Source organism: Telmatherina bonti, assembly GCF_933228915.1.
Source record: "Telmatherina bonti genome assembly, chromosome: 14".
Classification (NCBI taxonomy): Eukaryota; Metazoa; Chordata; class Actinopteri; order Atheriniformes; family Telmatherinidae; genus Telmatherina; species Telmatherina bonti.
In genome coordinates, this window is record NC_136612.1 from 16,424,426 (window position 1) to 16,449,146 (window position 24,721).

The 24,721-nt window shown below is 38.0% G+C and overlaps 1 protein-coding gene across 1 annotated transcript in view; it reads left to right on the forward strand.

Moving 5' to 3' along the window:
- LOC306765064 (protein kinase C beta type-like) overlaps positions 1-24,721 on the forward strand; it is a gene marked incomplete at both ends in the record, with an annotated part of 101,872 nt that overhangs the window by 44,059 nt on the left and 33,092 nt on the right. Inside the window, 6 exons of the mRNA XM_079252407.1 lie at positions 1,091-1,173; positions 10,296-10,407; positions 10,535-10,663; positions 20,941-21,097; positions 21,731-21,865; positions 24,006-24,102. Coding sequence (XP_079108533.1) covers positions 1,091-1,173; positions 10,296-10,407; positions 10,535-10,663; positions 20,941-21,097; positions 21,731-21,865; positions 24,006-24,102 — 713 coding nt within the window. The remainder of the gene's footprint in view (positions 1-1,090; positions 1,174-10,295; positions 10,408-10,534; positions 10,664-20,940; positions 21,098-21,730; positions 21,866-24,005; positions 24,103-24,721) is intronic.

The following is a 24,721-nucleotide window of genomic DNA, read 5'->3' on the forward strand; positions in this document are numbered from 1 at the left end:
ACATCTTTTCTGTAATGTGATCAGATTTGTATAAATACTATGACTAATACTATGGATGGTTACTGAAAGAAAAACAAACAAAACAAAAAAAAAAAAAACAACCTCCGGCATGTGTTTGGTGTTGTTAAGCCCTGTGTTGCCGGCCTCATCATGTACACATGCTTCATTTTTTCCTCTTAGTCCTGAGTCTTCAGCAGCATGTCGATCTGGTGTGACTTTGGTCTGCAGAATAGCACTGTGTGTTTTCCAGTTGAATACATTATGAAATGATACTTACAGAATACTATGTTGTAGCCAATGAATCTGTGGTGAAAATAAGCTTTTCAGCACTTGTTGAGCGCAGTTCTTCTACAGCATCTTCAAACAGTTTCTTCGATCTTGTGCTAATGGCTTTTCACGATCATGTCATGATTATAATTATGTCTAAATTTAAACCTCCTCTTTCAGGAAAGTGTTAGCCATCTAAAGCTGGTTTGTCGATGGATCTCATGCTGGATGCTTCTGATTTAGCCGATTTCAGGGGTGGATGAAAATATCAATAAATCAAAATATCACAATAATTTGTGTGACAATATTGTGTTGGTATTCAGAAGCACAATAAAAACGTTTTATCAAACAACTAATCTTTACTGATGATGCAGATTTTCATTTCTTTATTCTCCAGTGAAATGTAGATCCTCTGTTCTTATTCAGTAAGTTGATGTCAAGCATCAACATCCTTCAGTGTTTACTACTCGTAAAGAAAAATCACAATATATTGTCTTGCTTATAGTATCCTGACATACTGCAATAAATTGTATTGTTGGACTGTATTGTGATACATATTGAAACATCAGATTGTTGCCAGTACACACCCCTAAATGACTTTGAACACTTGAACATTTAACATTCAGCTGTAAATATGAACACTCTCACCTTGCAGGGGGTTCAGAGGAATGCTCACTATTTTTGTCCGCAATTTCTGCAACCTATGCAAAGTAATCTTCTAATAAATAAGGAATGATCCCACCATAAACATCTGTTTTGTGGTCTGAACGTCAGAGAATGGCAACGTTATACTGAAGGTTTTCTCTTCTTCGTCTCTTCACAGTGTGCTGTTTTGTGGTTCACAAACGCTGCCATGAGTTTGTCACTTTCTCCTGTCCGGGCGCAGATAAAGGACCCGCCTCAGACGTGAGTACAAATAAATTCTTTTTAGGATTTCTAAGCCTGTGAGGGAAAAGTAGAAAAAGGTCATCTCAGAGACTGAAGCTTCCATAACATTTTTTTGCAAACTAAAAGCGATATTTATAAGTTTTGACAAACAACATTTGCGATTTGCAGGTGTTTCCATTGAACAGTGTTTAGCGCATTAGCATAAATTCTCGTAAAATCTTGTTACCCTCACGAGATTTTTATTTTAGAGTAGGCACGTAGCGTTAGTTTGAGCGTTATTGCTTATTGCCTAGAATTTGCTACAGATTTTCAAAGCCTTTCTCCATCATTTTCTAAAACTCTTAAATTTGCTGTTGTTTGTTCCACACTGCGCCATCTTTACTGTAAATGAACTGATCATAACCCCTCCATATCACATCCAGGGACAGGTAAATGTGAAAAACATGTTTCCATTACACTTCTGCAATATGCTTCTATATTGAAGAGTCTGTAAAATCACCTCATGAGGACGTAAAAACCTTTCAGCAATATTTGAGACTTTTTTTAAAAAATGTAGGCGTTTACATTAACCTTTTTTATTGCGATATTTAGTTTTTGCACAAATCTAGGTGCAATGGAAACACACCTTGAGAGAGGCTTAAATGGTTCACTAGACTCCATCGGCATTAGCATGGAGATGCGGCTGAGCGACTTCCATCTTGCATTTCTCTTTTCCAGTTCCTGACTTGACAGTCATGCTGTGACAGTACACACAGTTCAGGACTCATGTACATTTATTCAGTTGTTTCGAGGTGTGTAGTGTAAAAGTTCATAACAGGCACACAGAAAAGTACTTGTACACTTGAAGTTGAAGCCATCTTTCTCTAATGACTGTCTGATTTTTAATGTAAAGGAATGAAATCATTTGCTGTTTTCTTCTTTAGAATAAAAAAAAAAAACAAAAAACACATTTCTTAAAGTTTTTCAGCCACGTCTTTACCTCCCTCTGGAGTAACCTTTCAGTCTGACAAGCATGCTCATCAAGCCGCCTTGAGAGGAAACGCTGGTGTTTGCTGCGTGGTTTCCTGACTGATAAGTCTGTGCCGTACTTCTTCTCATTATAAATCTAATACCGCCTTAGTTGCCCCCCTCCACACACACACACACACACACACACACACACACACACACACACACACACACACACCTTTTTCACCTGAGTGCGTCTGTTTCACTTCCTGTGTGTTGAGCTGCAAATAGCTTCCTTACATAACTTCTCTTTTGAAGGCCAAACTGAGTACAGAAGCACAGCAATAAAACCTCTTTTATCCTCCGTTCATATCTGTTTGCTGCAAAAACAAGAAGTTGTTGAAATCAAAGAAAATATTATTGAATGTGAAAATGTCTTTGTTTTGACTTCGGTATCGCGCTCGCAGAAAACAGCTTCATCATCTGCTGCGCCATCAGTTAGTCTTTAACTTATTAACCTGAAAGCCCCCTCCACTTGCATCCACTTCTTACCTTTCATTTTTTTTAAATGAATCTAATCTAAGAGTTCCTTTAAATGGGAAATTAACCTGCAGCTGTATGTTTTGACAGCCTTACTCTCAACAATGTGTGCTTTGGTTGTGCGAACCTTTTTGTCTACATTTTGCTTTACATATTTCCTTGACAATGGATCAACTTCTAGTTGAAAGAGTGCGTCATCATAGCTGATGTATCCCACAACTTCAACACTCATTATCCCTTTGATAAGTGTACAGCTGCATCAGTAAAACAAGGCTTAATTTGCCCTCTGAAGCCTGTTCATATAATGAGAAATCAGTGCCTCAAGATGCCTCATCAGCGCTGCCGGACTGTCTCATCTGCAGTGAAAGTAGCGGTGGCCACGCATTTACCAACACGCTTTGTGATTCAGGAGCTTTGAATGCTTTTTGGGCACCTTAGTGAAATGAACATTTTCTAAACAAACCCGTCAGCTGTTTTTCTGGAACTGCAGATGAACTCGTTCACCACAGAGTGTAACAGCAGTGCATCATCCTCATACACACTTCTGATATTTCACTGCAGATTGTTTCAAACCTCTGTGGAGTGAAGGCCTTGTGCGTCCCCCGTGGTCTCTGGTAGTCCTGTCAGTACTGCTGCTTCTCCTTTCACTGTTTTATTTAAGAGTTCACTTTTGCGTGTTAATGATATTTATCTAATTTTGACTGCTACAAAGCCAGACGTATCATATTACGACACCAAGTTTCTGAGATGTTTTGCATCACGTTATGGCAAAAACTTTGATTAATAGACTGTTTAACACAATCTGATACTTGTCTTCTGCCCCCTGATAGATATCAGGAAGCAGAAGATTATGCTATAATTATTTTGACATATATTGTAGTAAATGGTAAGTATCCCCCCTGACAAAATGGTAATCCCCCCCCTTTTTTTAAAACGTTTTGTTTTAAGGGCCAAGTAAAGACTTCATCATGAAAAAAATAGACATCTTACCATTATTTCAAGGGTTGGGCTTTAAAAGACTTGGAAAAAAGCTTGTTTTTTCCAGTTCCAGTTTTTTCCATCGCTCTTTTATTTCCAGTATCCCTATATCCTAGAGACACCCCCCCCCCCAATCTTCTCTGACACTTGTCTTTATATCTATATATGGCATACTTGCAACTCTCCCCCTCCCTGAATATCTCTCCTATTCAATCCCTCTAAGCCAGCTCTGTTTTGTACATCCTCTATTTAAATGCCACTCTGCCCATGGGGCCCCTGCTCTTAATTACGGGGCCTCACCACCCCCACCATATCATCTCCTTAATGAGTTCATGGCCTTGCGACCTCAGCCCCTGCACAGCGGGAATGTAGGGTAGCTCCGCTCCATACAAGCGACTCATTTAAATATAGGAGACGGGAAGACAGGAAGCTTTGTGATCATAGCAGGAGCTGTTACTATGCAAAGTACCGCAAATTAGAAAGACAATATGATCAATTTTGTGCTATTTTTTGCTTTCATTTGTCTTATCTATTCATAAGCGGACTATTTAAATGGGGAGGGGAAAGTGAGGTTTGGATTATTTGTCCCGGAAATGTATTGGCTTGGATTTAATATTCATTTGTCGGGTTTTTTTTTAGCCTTTGGCGAAGCAGCAACAGAAAGACACACTGGCTAAGATTCATTCTGTTATTAGTAATATTGCCTCTTTGTCTGCAGCCCATTAGTTCCCGTTTTTAACTCTCGCCTCGCTTTCTCTCCGTCAGCTCTATATGTTTAAAAGAAGAATTCAATTATAGATCTGGGTTAATAGAATGGGATCCCTGTGGGAGAGGTCGAGGGATGAAATCCTCTAATGAAACCTACATTTCAGGCACACGGCTTGTTAATGGTATAGAACTCAGTGTGTGTGTGGACCAAGTGTGTGTGTGTGTGTGTGTGTGTGTGTGTGTGTGTGTGTGTGTGTGTGTGTGTGAGCATGTGTCAATGTGTATATGAGAGGCCAAGTTCTGCACACAAGTAGATTGAGAGGTAAATGTAGAAGAAATGAAGATTGTTCATTTATTTATTTATTGCTGGTTATGGAAATGTTGGACTTTAAATACTCAGTCAATTCTAAATTTGCAAGAATCCTGATAGAAAACAAAAATGATCCTTATCAGCTCTTAAAAGGTGAACAAGTACATCAGATAAGCAACAGAAAGTGACTTATTTTACTGTCAATATTCATTTTACAAACACTGCGAAACTGTGAAAAACATACGTCTGTCTCCACTGCTTCCATTCGAATTTAGAGAACAATTACCAGCCAGGTGCTATTAATAACATTCGCCTGATTTATTGATCATTATCAGTGCGAGCACTTTTATATAAAAGTAGATGTTTTGTATTTTATGCTCTGGAGCATTGCAGTGTGTTCAGAGACAATGTCAGGGAGGAAAGACATCTGCCATGATGTCAGAAAAGTTTGGACTATAAGGTCATTTCCAAACAAGCAGGGGTCCATCATTCTGCAGTAAAACATTATTCACAAATTCAAAACCCTTTAACATCGTTGCCAATCTTCACAGCAGTGGATGTCCCCCCAAGTTCAGCCGAAGGTCAAATCCTGAGAGTCAGAGAACATACAAATTCCCCAAAATGTGGATCTCAGCCGCTACATGCCTCAGCTGACGTGTGTTATGATGATAAGTGTTTTTTTATTTTGTATCCTGCATTTGAAATATGTACATTGCGTCAGCAACAATATTGGTACTGTGACAATCCAGTGGAAGAAATGGTTCCTTTGTCAGACTTGTTTTGAAATTCTGTACCTTTAAATTGGACTGATTATATGATTTTCCTCAGTTATGTTTATAAGTGGTGCTATACAGAATAATGTTGCCTCTTTCCTTTGTGTTTGTCCCCTGCACAAACACCTTCCTTGCACTAAATATAATTATGGGTGCTGTAATGCTGTAAGCATCGAGGCACACATATTACTATTGCTTTGCGTTTATTCCGCTTATTATGGGTGCTGTAATGCTGTAAGCATCGAGGCACACATATTACTATCGCTTTGCGTTTATTCCGCTTATTATGGGTGCCAATGCTGTAAAGCATTGAGGCAGACATATTACTATTGCTTTGCGTCTCGTTTGGGAATAGTGTGGTATGACTTTCGCTCTACAAAAGTCTTACGGTTTATACGTAATTCACAAAAAACTGCGACTTTTTGGCCCATAGGAATGAATGGGATTTGACTGAAAAGAGCAAAAGAAAAAATCCCAAAACCCAGCCTACTTTGGAGCCCTACAGCTCAGCCATACTTTTACCTAGGAACATTATTCAAAGTTTAAACGGGTCACAACAAATGAAACTTTAACCAAATGAAAGGATATTGTCATATCTTGTACGGTTTTGACGCTATCGCGAGTTACGTTTTATGAAAAATCAGAGAATCGCCCAAAATCCCTCTTCACTCTAGCCGCACTCTAGCTGCACTCTAAAAAAATTATTTTCTAAAATCCTCAAACAAATGGCTCTCATGCTCAGAGTTTTTGTCGTACATTGACAAACTTTATATCAAAACGTCGGGAATCAAGTTGGCTACAAACTGGACCTTGGCTCTGAAATTGCCCAGCCGCACGGTTTTTGAGTTACGGAGCTCCAAAGGTGAGAAAGTCTATTTTTCCTCCCATTGAAGCCCCATTCAAATCTGACCGGACTAAAAAAGTTTGACCCTGACGTTTTTAACTCGCTGTGATTTAAATTCCTTTCGCAATAGGGTAAAATAAATTACATCCCTATGTTCTTGAAAGTCTTCTCACGGTTCAAGAATGATTTTGATACGACTTTTTGTTTTCGAACAGCGCTTGGTTGTTCAGGGGGTTCATTTCTTCCCTATTTATGTCTGTATCTGTGTCAGTTTGAGTGAGATGGCAGTTACAAAGTGTCCCGTTGCCAGGACGACGTTAACGAGCAGGAAGCCGGTTTGTGTGGACGACTGGAATGACGCACACACCTGCCCATATACAGTAATATACAGTGGTTCAGAGGAACAGGATGCAGTTATTGATCTATTCACACTGTTTATTGGTTTTTAATTGATATCACTCAATAACTGCTTTACATATAGTGAGTATCAGCAGACGCGCGCCTCAGCGCGCCTCAGCGCGCCTCACTTCTTTTCTCTCTTCTCCTCATTTAGAGGAACAGGATGCATTTAATGATAAACACCCTTTTTATTGATCAACACTATTGGTTTATTATGAATATCACTCATTAACTGCAGTCAGTGGGAAATTACAGACGTGCCTCTTCTCTTTCTTCTACCCTAGCCATACACACACACACACACACACACACACACACACACACACACACACACACTACATATCAGAGGCCCCTAACTCATTCGGACATCTGCCACATACATGGGGAGACGGGCAGCTTCATTGGCACCCATCAAAATTTCTTCAGAAATTTTCTAGTTTTATTGATCTGATTTTACATTTACTTCGAGACTTGGTTAAGACTTGGTTAAGACCTGGTTAAGACTAGAGGTATTTGTAGAACCGTAGAAATTAAACTAACTTGAAGAAAGAAAAATCAGTTGTTACTGGAGGGATTAAGTGGCTGTGAGCGAGGACCCAGCCTGTCTTTCTGCCTGTCATAAATCACAAATGACATGACAGGATGTGTGTTTGATTTGTGTGTCGGCGGGAATGACTGATGCTGCTGTCAGAGAACATAAAGGACAGTAACGCTTTATACCGAAACAAAAGAAGAACGGTGTTTCGGGACGTAAAGTGACAAGAAAACAACTTAAAACAGTGGATGTTTGAACCAAGTCACTATTCTGGCAATTAGTTTAGACCGTCCGCAACACTTGTTTTTCCAGCAGTCTCACACAGTTTCATCCACTTTTTAAAGCACAAGGTTGGTGAGTAAAAGCTTGTAAAATTAAAGGTTGAGTTCTTCAAAATAAGAGGCAACAAATAAAAATGTGAAATCTTGCTCAAACTTACATTTATGTAACACTTTTTTAAAGCATCAAGTCATACCATGGAAACTAACTAATCTTGAAATATAAACATGAAGTATTTTTTTTATATTCATATTAGCTCATTTTTTGAGTGTTCTGTAAAATAAAAAAAATCTAGATATGTTTATTTTATTTTTAAAATAAAAGTCTTCTTACTCATGTGTTTTTTTTTTTTCTTTTTGCTTTCACCAGCTAATTTTAGATATTCATATAAATAATTAAAAAAAATCACAATCCTTTATGATGAAAACTTGTGTCCTACACCGCTTTATGGAAAATTCTGTCCTTCTACTAAGTCCACTCATTTTCCATGAACAAAAAGAGATAAGAAGGCAAGAACAGGATGCCCTTTTTCAGTATTATTAATTGTATTTACCCTGACAACTTATTTCATGGCTTTTTTTTTTTTTTTTTGCTCATCTGGTCGATCTTTGGCAACCTGTCAGGGGTGCAACCTGCATCTGGTTGGGTAGCTGCTGGGTTAGACTCTCCTATTGGCCCTCAGCTGTGCAAAACACGTCATATCAAACTTTGATCACTTCTGAAGAGACTTGTGTGATACAGGAGATATACTGTAACTCAGCCAGTGTGGCACATTGTTTTCCAGTACAGAAGTGGTGAGGAAGAAGGTAATCATCCCATTGGTTCTGACAGAAACAGTAAAAAAAACCCCAACAACCTCATGTCAAAGAAAACTGTGACGGATCGTTGTGGCAGAAAGATTCCAGCTCGTGCACTGGTTTGTGTCTGCTTCACTGCATGACGGGGATCCCTCCCAACTGGGGCTTCATCACGGGATGTGTGTGTGTGAGCAACCTCATCACCTGTGTAACCACAGTGCTTAGATGCAGATGTGCATTCCCACTGAGCCGTGGCTGCAGGTGTCATTCACATGAGTGCACATCCGACAGAAATAGACCCATTTTCCACCTAAATGCCAACGTTTATTATAAATGTTCATCTAAGTAAAGGATGATCGATTCAGTCGGTCAGAGAACTCAAATGAGTTTTAGAAGATCTCCGAGTGATGAATATACAGTAGATGTTTTCTCCATTTTTCTTTGTTCTACAAAGTTTTTAAGAAACATGTTTTACATAAAGCAGAGGGGTGTTTCTTTGTAAAAACAGGTCACAATTATCTTAGTATAAGTGCTCATGTACCCATGGAGATTATCAGACACACTGCAGGCAGTGTTCCCTTTCTTTATGGTCAATTACAGCAAAGAGCGAGGGTGAAACCAAGAATTAAATTCTTCTGGTTCTTGTGTGTGCAGTCAAGGAAAATGCAGAGCATCTGACACCACAATAGATTTTTTTTTTTTTTAAATTATTATTTAAGGTTTCTTTTTTCTCACAAACAAGCAAAAATAAGATGGAAATATGGATCTATAAGTTGCAACGTGATGCAATATTTTCCGCTCAAAGATTTAACACATGCATGATGAGTTTTCAGAATGTTAGTATGTGTCAGTCAGGAAGAAATGGCTGGAACTCCCAAACCTGCACACAACACACAGAGAATATGTCCTGCATGCATGCCCTGCAACACTCTACACATGTTCAGCACGTCTGGCAACAGATCATCTCATCCATCTCCTCCCCGTTGAGCTGCCTGGTCCTGCTGTCACCATGTCTACCTGCTATGAGACAACTCAAATCAATAAACAGAAGTAGATATCTCGGAGGGGAAAAAAAAACTACCGCATGTCCCAGAAATCTGGGAAGTGGTGAAGTGTTACTCTGGAATAAACCACCTGCTTGTAGGCCACATTTTACTGCAAAATCAATTCACTTGCAAAGTAATAAAATCAATTTGCTCATGTCTTATTGCATACGGTCAGAAGCTTTTTCCACCACCACAGCCACTTTTTCAAAAGCCTTTTCCCACACTAACTACTTATTTCTGTTGCCGTTGCTATGGTTTGCTTGTAGAACCAGTACTTTCCATTGCACTTTAGAAAAGTTATGAATAATGCACAGAGTACATAATCTATTCTGCTTTGGACTTTGTTTCTATGTAACCTAAACTATGAACTAAACTATGAACTATGGCCATGCTTACATATCGTCTTATCGGATTATTGGCAGAAATAACTCCAGATTTTTCTGAGTGTGTTCTTCTGTGTGCAGAAAACTGGTGTTTAAACTCTCACCCACCTGCTGTATTTCCATTCAGATGAAATTTAGCTTCTCCATGCTGTGTATTGTTTAACTGACACACACACACTCACACACACACACACACACACACACACACACTCACACACACAGAGGCCCAGCTGGTAGCTGCCTTTGTAGTCTGTATAAATTGAAGTGAACAAAGAAATACAGATGAAATTTATCTCGATCAGATTACAGTGTCAACGCCCCTCCATATTCAACCCCTGTCAGACTTCCAGGAAGTGCTCGGTCGCCCCCCAGAACATTCACTGTGGTTTTTGAGAACGAGATGAGTGTTTGCCAAACATAAATGTCAAAATAATGAAAGAAGAGGGAAACATTTTATTATAAACATTTAGTCATTCTCGCTTTATCGGCTGCCTTGTGCTTATTTGGCTTTGTGCAGCATTAATCATCGCAGCGAAATGTGGTAGTTTGTAGTTTTCACAGCTCTGTCTTCCCAATATTCCCCTCTCTGTCTTTCTCCAGGACCCGAGGGCAAAGCACAAGTTTAAGATCCACACCTACTCCAGCCCCACCTTCTGCGACCACTGTGGCTCTCTACTGTACGGCCTCATACACCAGGGCATGAGATGTGACCGTACGTGCTCCACTCCGCTGTCTTATCCCAGTTTGAACTGAGCACTAATAGCAGATTACTTTTTATTTATTTATTTTTTTACATTTTCCTCTTTGGTTTCATAAAACATGTCTGTTGTGTTTTCCAGACTGTATGATGAACATCCACAAGCGCTGTGTGGCCAATGTGCCGAGCCTGTGCGGGACAGACCACACGGAGAGGAGAGGTCGGATCCAGATTACAGCTGATGTCAAGACCAACGTTCTCACTGTCACCAGTAAGTCCAGCTCTCACATGAATGGTCATTTGTCTCCCTCTACTGTTAGACTGGTGGAGGTGAAGGATGTAACTCAGACATGAGCTTCACCCAATCTTCATCTCACATCACGAGTTTTAGATCACATTTTACATATCTTAACAGTCTAAGAAAAAAACACATGTAAGGTGAGATTCATCTTATAACTGAGCTTCGTTTTTTAATGTTGCAAAGATCAGGACATGGAGAGGTGTTTTGCTTTTTTTTGGGATTATATTGGACCTGAAATACGTCAATTTAGATACGTTGCACTAATATAAGGTGGTATTTTTGTTTATGTTGTTACATAATGACACAATGATAAATATGTACATAGTTTAAAAGAGTGACTATGGTATGTTTTTATCTGTTTTTTTTAATGCACTTCTGTATTTTTGTCAGAAAATCTCTCTAAATGAAGTAGAGCAAAAAAAATATATATATACTGGGCTTAATCTTAAAATGTTTTTTATTTGAGAATCTGCAGTCAAACTAGTATTGAAAATGTCTTGTTTGTGTTTAACGTGCCTTTGTGAGGATGGGTTATCTACAAAATCCACGTTTGGTTTAATCTGGTCTGACCTGATAATTTGTATTTACACAAAAAAAATCAAAATTTTAATTCTAAAATATGAACTGAGGGATCAGTTTTCAGAAGAAAATACCACAATGTTAATTTTTTTCCCCTACTATTTGGATTGTTATGAATTTTTCATAGAAATAAAACAGTTCAAAATGTTTGTGATTGAACATAAAACTGAGGCAGAAATGCCTTGGTTTATGTTTTCATTTTTAAGGTTAATATGCAAAACAATCGTCATTTCAGACTTGTACAAAATGCATCCAGATTAATTTATGGGCTTTATGATACAGTTTATCTGTAAAACATTTCTTAGTTATATAAGTTATAAAGTTAAAGTTATATAAAGTTATAAAAGTTATATAAATAAAACTAAAGTTCCATATTTAAACATTGTTGAAGCACAAATATTTTGCATGTTCAAGTTTTGAAAATGATTTATGCAACAGAGTTCATTTCAAGTATTTAATTTGATTTATTTTAATTTAATTGAATTTGCTACCTGTTTTTGATCATTTTCATTATTAAAAAATATATTTAGGAAAAATCTTGACAGGCTGATTTGATAAAAATCTTTAAATGCAGTGTTCAAATTGTAAAAAAAGATCTTTTTCTATCAGTACAGCTTTGAAATAATTATAAAACAAAGAACCTAACAAAACAAAAGAAAGATACTTTTACACATAAAATCTCAAAATAAACCTAAAACATACACATAGAAAATGGAAATGGAGAATAAATCCACAATAAGATCAATATGCATGATATTGGTGTCTGAGAACATCTAGGGACTGACCTCAGAATAAACCTAAAGAGCTCAAGCAGTGGCACAAACACAGTATGTCATCACTACTCTTTTCTGTTCTAAACAGACCTGAAACAAGCCAATAGTCTGTCAAGACAAACTTTAATCAGGTAATTAGTCTCTTCAAGACATTAAACATTATCCTGCAGGACAACAAAACAAACAAAGAGCTGATGAATGAAATGATGCCAGCACGTGCACTTGAGTAGCTCTATCTTCAGAACTGTTGTACAGTACCATACCATACCATACCATACCATACCATACCATATTTACTTATAAAGCACTTTAAAGGTGAAGTATGTAAGAGTTTCAATATTTTCAAAATAAATTAACTAATAAGATAACTACAATCATAATTAGATAGTTTTTTTAAACATGTAGGTTCCAGTCTGTCCATATTACAAGTTTAATTAATGACAAATGACAAAAAGCCCTTTTTTTTTTTTTTTACCAGCAGGCAAACATTTAAGAAGGGTCTTTGTCATTAATTAAACTTGTAATTTAATAACACATCAAATATGGACAGACTGGAACCTACATGTTTTAAAAAACTATCTAATTATGATTGTAGTTATTTTATTAGTTAATTTATTTTGAAAATATTGAAAATCTTACATACTTCACCTTTAAAACCAACATACAGCTGACCAAAGTGCTATACAGAAACAGCAAGTGAACAAAACAGCTTAAGAAAATAAAATAACAATAAAATACATGAAAACATGAAAAAACAGTTAAAAATAAAATACACAGGACACAGATGACAACTCAGTCTTGCTAAAATGCCAAAGAATAAAAATGTGTTTTTAAACGGCTTTTAAACAGCGAGGGAGTTAGCCTGTCAAACCTGCAGAGGGAGGCTGTTCCAGATTTTTGGAGCTATAGCTGAAAAGGCTCTGTCTCCTCTGTATTTACAGCGTGTCTTAGGAACAGTTAAAAGCAACTGGTCTGCTGATCTGCAGTAGATAACATCTATGACTGAAGCGCTTGGCTTCCTTTTTGGACGCTAATTTCACTCGTACACATATTTGTTAGTGTTTTGTTGGACCATGTTTATAGCTGATTTGGAACACTTTTGTCATGGCATCGCTTCAGTATGCAGCATCACAACATTTCATATTGATGATGGGAGAGTTGGACTGCTGCACAAATTCCTGTCTAGCATGTCTCAGTGCCGTCTGATGTCTCATGCTCACTGATCAACGTTTTCACAGACTTATAAATCCTGGAGTTGCCATTTTTAAATAAAAAATACAAACTAAGTCTGACCTGGATCAGCACTCTGCCCCATGAGGCTTGCACAGTAGGTACAAAACATGATTGTTGCACTACAGCTGCCCCACCTCTCTGGAACTGGTTCGATCCGGTCTCCTCAGACCACATGGCCTTTTAATGCTCCCTTGCAAACTGGAACCGTTTTTTAAATATTGGCATAAGATTTAGTTTAGTTTTTTTTATTTTTTTATTTTTTTTAACTTTGCAGCTGTTTAGTTCCAACTTCTTGAATTCTGCTTGCATGTTCCTTGGAGACGATGACACCCTACTATCTGTCAATGTCTGAATGATGTGCAGGACAGTTTAAAACCCAGTTTTCATTTCAGTAGTCTCGTATGTACCAAAAATTTGATATTAATATTTTCCTCCAACACAGGATGTGTTTTCTGACATGGTTCTTGCTTCTTTTAGAGAAACATACATATTGCCCTCTGTAAGCGATGCTGAATTTAGTAGTTATCTGCTTAATAAACTTGGTATTTGGAACATTCTGAATAGTTTTGGACATATTCACATGAGTTTTCCATGTGCTTTGCTTCTTTTGGACCTTAAATAATTCATTTTTAGTGTAACTTTCCTTATTTTCCTTCATGTTTGTTTGATGTGGATCTTCTACATAACATTACTGACTGTGTATCAAGGCTTTAAAAATGTTTTTAGAAGCTTCTTCACACTGATTTTCTTTCCTTTTTCTCAGAGCCTACAGGACTGAAGTAGTTGTATCCAGCAGCTCTAGACAGAGCCTGGGATTTAATATTGTTGCTGAGTGAATATAAAGCAGGATGTTGGGAGAGAGCAGAAGCTGTGCCAGCCAAGCTACCAGAAAAAATGAAATATTAATCATTAATGGATTCATATGCTCACACTTTTCTTTGTGATGCTGGAATAGCTGGCACTGTCCCCGACCTAAAAAAAAAAACAAAAAACAGTGAGAATTTGGCTTCACTGGCTGAGTTGTAGAAACAAAAACACCTTTAGTTTGCCTGAATACACTCTGATTTTGCTCTCAGAGTATTACCAGATAACTAATCAGGTGAAGGCATTTCTTTGTTGGAGAAAGAGCACAGAGCACCATCACCGCCTTTCTCTTACTTGTTCTACCTGCAGTGACTGCTCTCACCTGCAGGTGGAAGCAGAGGCTCATATTACTTCACTTCTGACTCTTCTGATCAATTTCAGCTAAAAAATCTTAAACTTGTTGCAAGGCAAAAAAAATTTCACTGCTTCTGCTAAAAAAAAGGAAATTATATATTAGCTGGTAAAGTATATTCAGTACAGAAATTAATATATAGGATCTTTTCCTCAGTAAATAACACCATACTAGAGACTTCCTCTATGGTATCTTGTATTTTTCACTGTTTTATTCTTGTTTTACTTTGTTACTGTTTAACTTTGTTGGTGCTTCCCACGCTCATATGCTGAGCATGAGTTGGTTTATGTGGGAAATGATTAGAGAGCTCGCTTATCACACATTGTGAAGATAGCAATAAAGCCTCAAATCCACTTGGGCTACGTTCCCAAGCAGCATATTAAGCTACATCATGCATACTCCAGTCATCAGCATAGCATGGGAGGCAGTTTTTAAGAGGAAATATTAGTTTTGATCCATAGGGGCCAGTGTGGAGCCATCCAGAGCTTATTCGCTCATTGATATGAGGCCGAGAAAAAAAAACAGGAGCCACCTCTGAGAATGTATTGCAGAGCCACCAGGAAGTTTTCTTTGTAGCTTAAAGAAGCAGGATCTAGTTGAAATGGTGACTACATGAAGAAATGCCTTTGAGCTGTTGACTCTAATTACGAGTTTAATTCTTGCAATTGGCACTGGTAGGAAGTTACACAGTGTATTAATCAGTTGTAATTCACCTCCAATCTCAGTGAGAGGCAGATCAGAGTCCAGGGACACTGGAGGAATGGCACTTATGGGAAAAGAGGGGATTTGACATCAATGTCAAGGGCACTCCAGCAGGGAAAATGCAATAAATTGGGATCTTAAAGGTGACCTCTCCTGTTAGTACTGCACCCAAAATGAAAGTAATTTCTACTAAACTGGTTTTAAAGAACAAATGAGCTGATCTGAGGAGTTTAATTGTTGTCTCTCCATGTAAGATGACTTTTAATTGCAGCTTTGATGTACATAAATACATAAAGAATATTTAAATCAGAAAAGGGGAACATTATAGTGAGAATTGAAAATATTTACTTTATTGCGCAAACATTTAAACTCTCAATTGTTTTTCTCTAGATTTACTCAGAGAAAAGGTTATATGTATTATGGGTAATGGAAACAACTTTGCTCGTCTTATCTGACACCCGACAGGAAGTATTATCAGGAAGTAATATAAACAGACTGACAGGATTAAATATACTAGATATTCCAACAGATTAACATAATTACTGTGGATGTCCACCACAATTATTCAGTTTATTTTTCATTTCTTCAAGTGTCAAGAGAACTTCTATCAACCTTCTTGCAACCATATAAAGCCTAGTTTATTACTAGTTTATTACTTTCCAACCAATCAGATGTGTGAGATTCATATTTCTCCTTGGGACCTTTGATGCATTTGCCAAGAATTAATTTCTTTTTTTTTTTTTAAGTATTTTCTTTTGAATCTCTGAATCTTTGAAGCTTCATCTATCACCCATTGGTCCTTGGATTGGGCAGAAATTTATACTAAATATTGATAAAAACCACAGAGAAATAAATATGTTGTTGAGTGCATTTCATTCACAATCATCTTAACAACATTAAATATTTTTTAATTCAAATTTAAAAAAAAAAAAAAGTCTAAATTTTGTTTTTTTTTTTCTTCCAAAAACCTAAACTGGTTTTATTGTTGTACAGGGAAACATGGATTCGGTGTAATAACAATGTTATTAACACTTTAAATTTGGTACACTGCATAAAGCATGTGTGGCTTGTGCAGGTTTATATCAATATAACTTACAAACTTTTAAAAAAAAAGACATTTTAACAGGTTTTTTTTAATTTATGTGAAGGTGTTAAAAATATTAATCTGTACTTTTCACCACCTTTTAACTGAGTGCTTCATTAGTTGGTATTTGTAGATGCTGAAATAACTGAAGGTTTTCTGTCGGTGAGTGTGTGTGTGTATGTGTGTGTTTGTTACCTGCCTGAAGTCACTGGGTTAAATTCAATACAATCCAGATGAACTACTGATGTCAGATTTTGTTCACATTTTATGACAGCATGAAAGATACTACTCCCACTCCATAAATGTAAGCTTAAGGAAAACCTTTTAACATAGCGCAGCCTGTTACACACCCACTATGAACTATGAACTATGAACAGCTCAGAGAGTCTAAACTATTCTGACTTCAGTGTCTGGATCTGTAAAAATAAATTTGCTGAGGGTTTTGTAGCACACCTGCAAAGATGAAGCTGACCAGGCCATTTGAAACCCTGTAAGACCAGATAAGGCTGTCTCACAAATGAACCAACGCCCACGCTGCTGTACACACACACACACACACACACACACATGGTATTCTGCTGTTTCTGCACTCTCATCTCTACTGGCCCTGTACATGTTTTGCCTCTATTCCAAAGCACAGAATCTTATAATCTTTTCATCAGCACACACAGTGTACATGCAAAAATTACACACACACACACACACACACACACACACTCAAAGAGTCTGATGTGAATCACACGCGTCTTACGTGCACTAGGAGATCCATTCCAAGACAAAAATGTGCACATCCCCTACTATTTACTCAAGTGTCCTCTGAGACTATTTGGCAGGCTACACTCTTTCCAGCTCTCCTCAGCAACTATTTGATGGTCACTTTAACAGGCATCATCTAAAATTTATTGACCTGCTCTGCTGAGAGTTTACAGCTGGGTCTGTGCTGTGGTTAACCTCGGTGAGGGTAGCGTAGAGCAACAGCTCTCTGACATCTTGGGGTTTTCTCACATTGTGAGCTCTTTGGGAAGCTCATCTTCTGTTTCGGGATTAACCGTATAGCCTGTTCAGATCTCTTTCTCGTTCAACAATTTATTGGTAATATATCCTGATTGATGGTTTGTTCATATTCAAGGTGCAACTGCATTATGAGTAAAGAGTATTTTGACACTACAGTTATAACTCATTCATCAAAAACAGAAAAATGGGGCTTCTTTGTAAGAGCGCGACTCTTGAAGCAACAGAGCAACATTTTATGTGCTTAAATTTTAGAAATGGCAAAAGCTCTCCCATCTGCCCCAAATGCTTTGATACGAAATGAAACGAGAGACTCTTTTCTTTTTACCAGCCTGTGTGCTTATTATGTTGTCTCCTGAGAAACACCAATGTCACACTGGTGAATACAGGAAGCCTCAGCTCATCCTTGTCACACTATATCAACAGAAGTTACAGCTTTTTTCTTAAATAGCACGATTTTTAGAGAAAGTTTTATTTGTCAGAATATTGCACTTATCCTCACAAGTTCAACTTAAAACACACATCTGTTCTGTTTCACACATTTTTAGAGATCTAGTTCATACTTTTTATTTGTTACGAATGCATGTGGTGCACACAGTTTCAGCCTCAGTTTATCTAGTATTTGCATCGTCTAGGTTTTTGTTTTCAACATTATTTACAAGTCCATCTGATCTTCTGTGATGATGGGAACCAAGACCACCTGGGAAGACCAAGTGCTCATTATGCTCTGAGTAATACATTACTGTCAGAGACATTGGCAGATTGGTATTAAGTCTTACTTCAGCAGTTATTAACTCTTTAAATACTAGTGGTATGACGGAAATAATGTCAGTGTTTTTAAGAATATGCTGGTTTCATGCGTGTTTTCTCCCATGCACGACTCTGTGTTAACCCGGTTGTCTACGGTTCTGGAGAAGAGTAACTACAGTCGATTGCTGTGTTTCACCTCTCATCTGAGAAGCTTCTTTGTTTTTAGTTGGTTGGTGGGAAGTTTTGAATTATAAGTGGTCCTCATGAGATGTGAAACTTCTTTAAGAACCAAGAAGAAATACAGTTTACCTTTTTTGAAGCTCTTACAATTACCATGACCTGGATGACTTAGAATTTGTCACATTGTGGAAAAGCATTTTAGCATCTACAGCAGGCGTCTTCAGATAGCAGCCCGCGGGCCACATGCGGCCCAGAACCAACTTCTATGTGGCCCAGCTTATGTAAAAAAAAAAAAAAAAAAGATATTGATCAAGAGCCTTCAGTCATTCCTACACTGATTAAGTAGCCTACAATCCTACAGTTGTGCAGACCACGAATGTAAGGCTTGGTTGCCTAGCAACATTAACCCCAGCTGGTGTTGTTGTGTTTTGAAGTTGTAAGAGTAGCGCTAGCAAAGCAGCAGATTTAACCCCACCTGGACTGATAAGTATTTGTTTATTTTGCCGTCACATTCGAGCACCAAACCGATGTGTTTAATATGCAATGAGTGTGTGGCGGTGTTTAAAGATTATATTGTATGTCGGACCATTTTATGTTAAGAGTTAGGAGAAAAATAGGTTCTGACTGGAATTTTCATTATTTTATTTTGTGCATTTGCCCTTGTCATGTGGGACTGAATTTAAAGTAGAAAAATTAATAAACTACTTAGTTTTCAAAATGTAAATGTATCTTCTTTTTTTTTAATTTATTCATTTTGGCTGATTTATTTTACCTTACTTTATGTACTGGCTCTGATCATTTTTATTTGAAAATCTGGCCCACCTGAACATCTAATTAAGTAGCCCTGATCTACAGTGTCTGCATCCAAACCCTAAAACCTTCTTTCTCTACAGTAATCAACACAACCAACAATATTGGCCTTATGGATTGTGATTGCTGGTTATCTCAGTTTAGTCCAAATTATTTTTGCAGCTGAGGTGCTGAAGCACAGCTGCAGCAACTTTAGCTAAGCAGCACTTGCAAGACGTAGTTGTTTAGTTTTTTCAAAATCAAAGGATGTTCAGAAAAAGAATAGGCTTTTTTCTTTGGCATACATTCTCTATTGTCTTCATAGTCAACTTTAATGTCTCCTAAAGCTACACTTTCTGGACTTTCTCCTGTTTTGACTGCTCACCATCTTAAAGCAGTCCCACTTAAACATTTTTTGCTGCACTATGTTTTGAACATTATTCTGGCTGCTAAAATGAGCAAATTCATATGAGAAAATAAAAAGACCAGTTTCTGTTATGAACCTGCATGTTCACATTAAGGCATCAGAATAGTTTGACCCTAAATTGTCTCCTAATGAGGGAATGGAGATCTGTGAATGTGGTACTTTGGCTGTACCGTATCCTCGCCTGTTAGCGGGCGACTATTTCCTGTCTACTTTAGCACTTCTTCCTTATGATCTCATGATTGCTTCATACTGAGGTAATTTAACCAAAAATGTTGAATTAGAGAGTGATTCTCAAAAGAAGAAGCTAAATCGTCCAGCTTGCTTCTAATTTCACTGGTTTCATTACATGTAAAAAGCGATATCTAGCAAGTGGTAGGATTTGTTCTCACAACATTTTACATACACCTGAAGTTGCCTGTCTAAGACTGTAGGTGGTGCTAGCAGACATTATCAACTGGAGCGTTGACACTCATGGCTGATTTGGCTCATGAGATGTCTTCCAACACACAAAAACCATCTTATGAACATGTTCTAAATCTTGTTTCTTAGTTGAGGGGGCCTTTTAAATGTCAAGCAGAACCAAGATGAAGTAGATACTTGTATACACGGGACTGCTGCACTGCTACTAGTCAAACGCCCGCTCAGACATTTTCCTGTGTTTATGTAAGTGTTTAACATGTTACGGTGATGATTCATGTGCTTTTTATTTTTTAAATTGGTCATCACTTAAATACATTTGTCTATTGTGTGTTTTTTTGTATGTGTGGTGAAGACCTTTTTTGTTTATGCGAGCTGAGAGCAACCCCGGCGCGCTGCGTAAGACAAACAGCCATATTTCTTGTAATTGGATGTGACCTCACATCTTGACCACCATTGATATTTATGCACACTCACACACTCCCTTACTTCATTTGACACACACTCCAACCACAGGAGATTTTCTACTGCTTGAATACACACACAGCCACTAAAGAAGGATTGGTGTTGGAACTGGCAACCTTACGTTGGCCTTACATGGTCATTGAAGACAGATCTGGCAACCTTAGATTTTCTTTTTTTCTGTTCGATTTAGTTTATTACAGAGGGGACACACTTCTATAATCAGTGAATCAAAAACACACAAATGTTAATTTAGTTTATTATGTATCTGAAATGAATGGAATAAGAAATACTGTATTTATCTTAAGAAGGAAATAAGATTCCATGAACGCCAGCTTGACTGCGTGGTGATGTATTAAAATGTGATAATACTGTCAATAATTTGTTGTTAAAATAAATAAAACCGTCATTCAGATGTTACCATTGTACATAACCTTACATTTGCTCACAATTATCGACAAACATTAATGAACACATGTGTTGTGCATGTCTGGATACCAGTATAATCAGATTTCATTATTCCTCGTGGAAATTGTCAAAGATATCGTCTTTGCTGACTGTTTTTCTCCATCTCTTTCTTCTCCCGTTCATTTCCCATCCCTCCTTCTTCATTCCCACCTGCAGTCAAAGAGGCCAGGAATCTGGTTCCTATGGACCCCAATGGTCTGTCAGACCCCTACGTGAAGCTTAAACTGATCCCAGATCCCCGCAGCGAGAGCAAACAGAAGACCAAGACTATAAAGTGCTGCCTCAACCCCACCTGGAATGAAACCTTTAAATTGTAAGGCTGTACCACACCACGTTTAGTGGATTGATTATCTATTTCTGCCTATTTTTGCCTCTCCTCTTGTATCTTTGTCTTCTCTCTTATCTCCTGCGCTCACTCACTGAAGTGTTCTAAGACCTTCATATTATGCTCGTCTTTCCAAGCATGTGTAACCGCTGGCGTTCAGATAAAAACATCTGGCTTCTCGTATTTGTAAAAGCTTGCTTGTGGGGTTGTTTGCTGCACTTGGCTCCAGTAGCATTGTTTTTTGTTTTTTTTTATAGATGTCTCATAACAGTTAGCATGGAGCAAGACTGAAAACAGCAACTCTGGGCATCTTGGTGCAGATGTTCAGGTTGAGGGGCAATTTTTGCATCTGAACTGAAAAGAGAGATAGAAGAGTGTTAAATGGTTCATATACTGCAAGTGAGGTGTATGAATTTATGTTGAACTGAACAGGTAGAAAACACTAAAAAGGCTCCCTTTGTGTTGCATAAATATGACTGTATTTATCCAATGATTACATGAGGATAAAACTGGAAATCACAAACCTAGAAGAGCTCATGGGTGCATTTCAAAGTCATGACAATTTACTGAAGATGACCTACAAATATCCAACTGTTGATTGTCCTTGTATGTCTCTCCCAGCCACCTGAAGGAGTATGATAAGGACCGCCGCCTGTCAGTGGAGGTGTGGGACTGGGACTTAACCAGCCGCAACGACTTCATGGGATCATTGTCCTTCGGCATCTCGGAGCTCCAGAAACAAGGCGTGGATGGATGGTAAGATGAAAAAGAGAGTTAAGGAGGAAGGGGTGGAGGGATTTGAGGCAAAGGAACGAACCCACCAGAAGAAGAGGAGGAGGAGGGAGAGTGAAGGTGACCTTGTTCATTACTGCACCATAGGAGAAATACTTCTTTAAATTCTCCTCTTTAAACTCTGGTTAGACTCAGCGCCAGAGCAACTCTACCCCTTCTCTTTATCTCGGCTTCTTCATCCGTCCACCGCCCTCCCTCCTTTCCTCTGTGTCTGTAGCTCAGTCTATCTCTCTCTGTCTTCCTCTGTTTTTTGCTGACGCTGCCCTGTCAGGGTTTTTAATGAGATGCCGGCATTTGAGGTGGAATGGTGGAGGCGGAGAGATGCCGTTGTGCACCTTATATTCCGAGTGAGCTCGTAAAAATACAGGTTTTCGTCTTATCCACCTTTGTGCAGCTCCGAAGCTGAACACTTACCGGCACTTCAAGGCAGGGGAAGGCAAATAGAGAGAAAAGTGAACACAAAGAGCTGATTTTCACAGCTTATACTCTTTATGTTTTCATGTGTTCTTATTCCCTGACGGGTGTTTGAACTTATATCAACAAACATGTGTATACCCTGTGTGAGTCAAATAGTAGATCAAGACTTTATTAGACAATTGCAAGTCCTGTAAACCTCACATGTAGCTAATTATTAGAAAATGGCCTCATAAACCCACAAAACAGCCTCTCCACTGAGAGACAAGTGTCAGTCTTTTGAAGCCAGTTGCTTATTTATTTCATACAAGTAAATGTGGATGCTTTAAATACCACAAATATATAAACTCTACAAACTTAAACCAAGATAAAATTGAACCTTTATGTCAATGTAAAAAAAACCGTTTGGATGAAAACATGTTTGTTTTGATTGTGCGGAAAAACTGCAAACTAAGTTTTGCAGAATTAAAAATATTTTCATTGTTTTCTGGGAATTTTCTGGGAATCTATAACATAGCATCTGACAGATAGTGAGCTTGTTGTTGTGCATTCATCATGAAAATATATTTAGTCTTATTGCCAAAATTTACTGAACTTAATTTGGAGAAAAAATAATGAACCAAAGAACAACCGGACTGATTTAGTGAAGAGCAAAGCTGCAATGTGACACTGAAGATATTTAAAGGGACCTAATTCAGATAGTTAGATCTATATTCAGTGGATTAACTGGTGAAGTCTTATATGTACTTCCACATACCATGGATGAAGTATGTGAAGAGTCAGTACCAAATTTACTTGTTAGGTTACTAAATAATGGGGTTTACTGGAGAAATTTCAGTCAGTCAGCATTCATTTTGAGGATGAAACAGGAATGGAGAGTTGGGGATCTTTACCAAAACCTGTCTTGTTTTTTAACTGGTAGTTTTACCAAATTTCAGAGGCACAGAAGATTAAAAGGATAAATTGCTGACTCCCACAAGACTAAAGCAAAACTCCCTTTTCCCTCGTCACATTAACATTAAGATTCCTCATCAGCAGGACATGTGAGTTACACAGTTTATATGTTAGTAGAAGATTGTATTAATTTCATCAGCCATCTAAAAGAGAGAGAATACTGCTAATTTCTTCTGGTTTCTGATTCTAATGAACTAGCTGTTTTTAATAATTCATGTTTAGTCAGATGGTTAATAACAGTTCTGTGACTAATTCAGGGATTCATTTCTTCTTTACCTTTACTTGGACTAGAGTTTTAACCTGGTTATTATTCCTTGTGGAGTGCCAAACAAAGCATGATGAAGTTTCTCCACCCTATTCACAATGTCGCTGTACTCTCAGCTTGTTTCTGTTGTGTTTTGAGTTTCAACAAAAGGGACAAAACGAGGCAAAATCAATCAAAACTGTTGAAACAATGTTGCACAAAGATGCAAAGAATATGTTAGTTTTGTTGTTTACTTGTATATTGCTGTTTATAACTATAATAACCTCCTGAAACATAGGACTGATCTTGTGGTGGTTGAAGGTGAAATCGTCCCACTGAGCTAAGCCCTAAGTATGGAGCTGATATCAGTGTAGTCAAATCCATCAATGCCATGAATATGTGGTGATGATGGTGTCTGGTTGTTGGTTAACACACTGTAATTACATAACCTTATCATGAACTGATTCTACTACAAATGTCCTGTTCTTTTAGGTTTAAGCTGCTCTCTCAGGAAGAAGGCGAGTACTTCAATGTCCCAGTTGCACCAGAGGGAGAGGAGGGCAACGAGGAGCTACGGCAGAAATTTGAGGTGTGTGTGCCTACGTGTGGTAAGTCAGTGAATGTGTGTGAGCATTAAGCTGTGAACGCTGTGTGTGTCTGAGTAAGGGCCACTCTGGGAGAGCTGTTAGCAGTTGGCAGGCACACTTATACTACCATCCGGTCTGGCACAAGGCAGGTCCAGACGTGTGAGAGTGTGTGTGAGCATGTGTGTGTGTGTGTGTGTGTGTGGGCTGACCAGTAGGCCCATTCATTAACACATTTGGCTGCAGTGAGAATAACCGTGCACTGTGCTTTCCCTTTCTTTTTTTTTTTTTTTTTGCTTCTCCTTCTGTCATGCTGACATGAAGCCACAATCATGAGAGTCTCATTCAGGAAGGTTGAAGCTCAAGCTGTGTGTTACTCTGAGGCCATTTTTTTCCCAACCTTTTTTGCTGAAAACAACGCCAAGGCACACCACAAACCAAAAATGTCTTTATAAAAAAAGAGCCTATATTAAAAATATAAAGTCCATCTTGTGAAAGTGTTATGAATGGAAAACAGATAATTGTGTGATCTTACATCTGGGCCTGTTTGATGAACACAGAGCTGCTTTTTAGACCAATTAGGTGAAATTAGATAATTTCTACTGGCAAACAGGGGTTGATGAA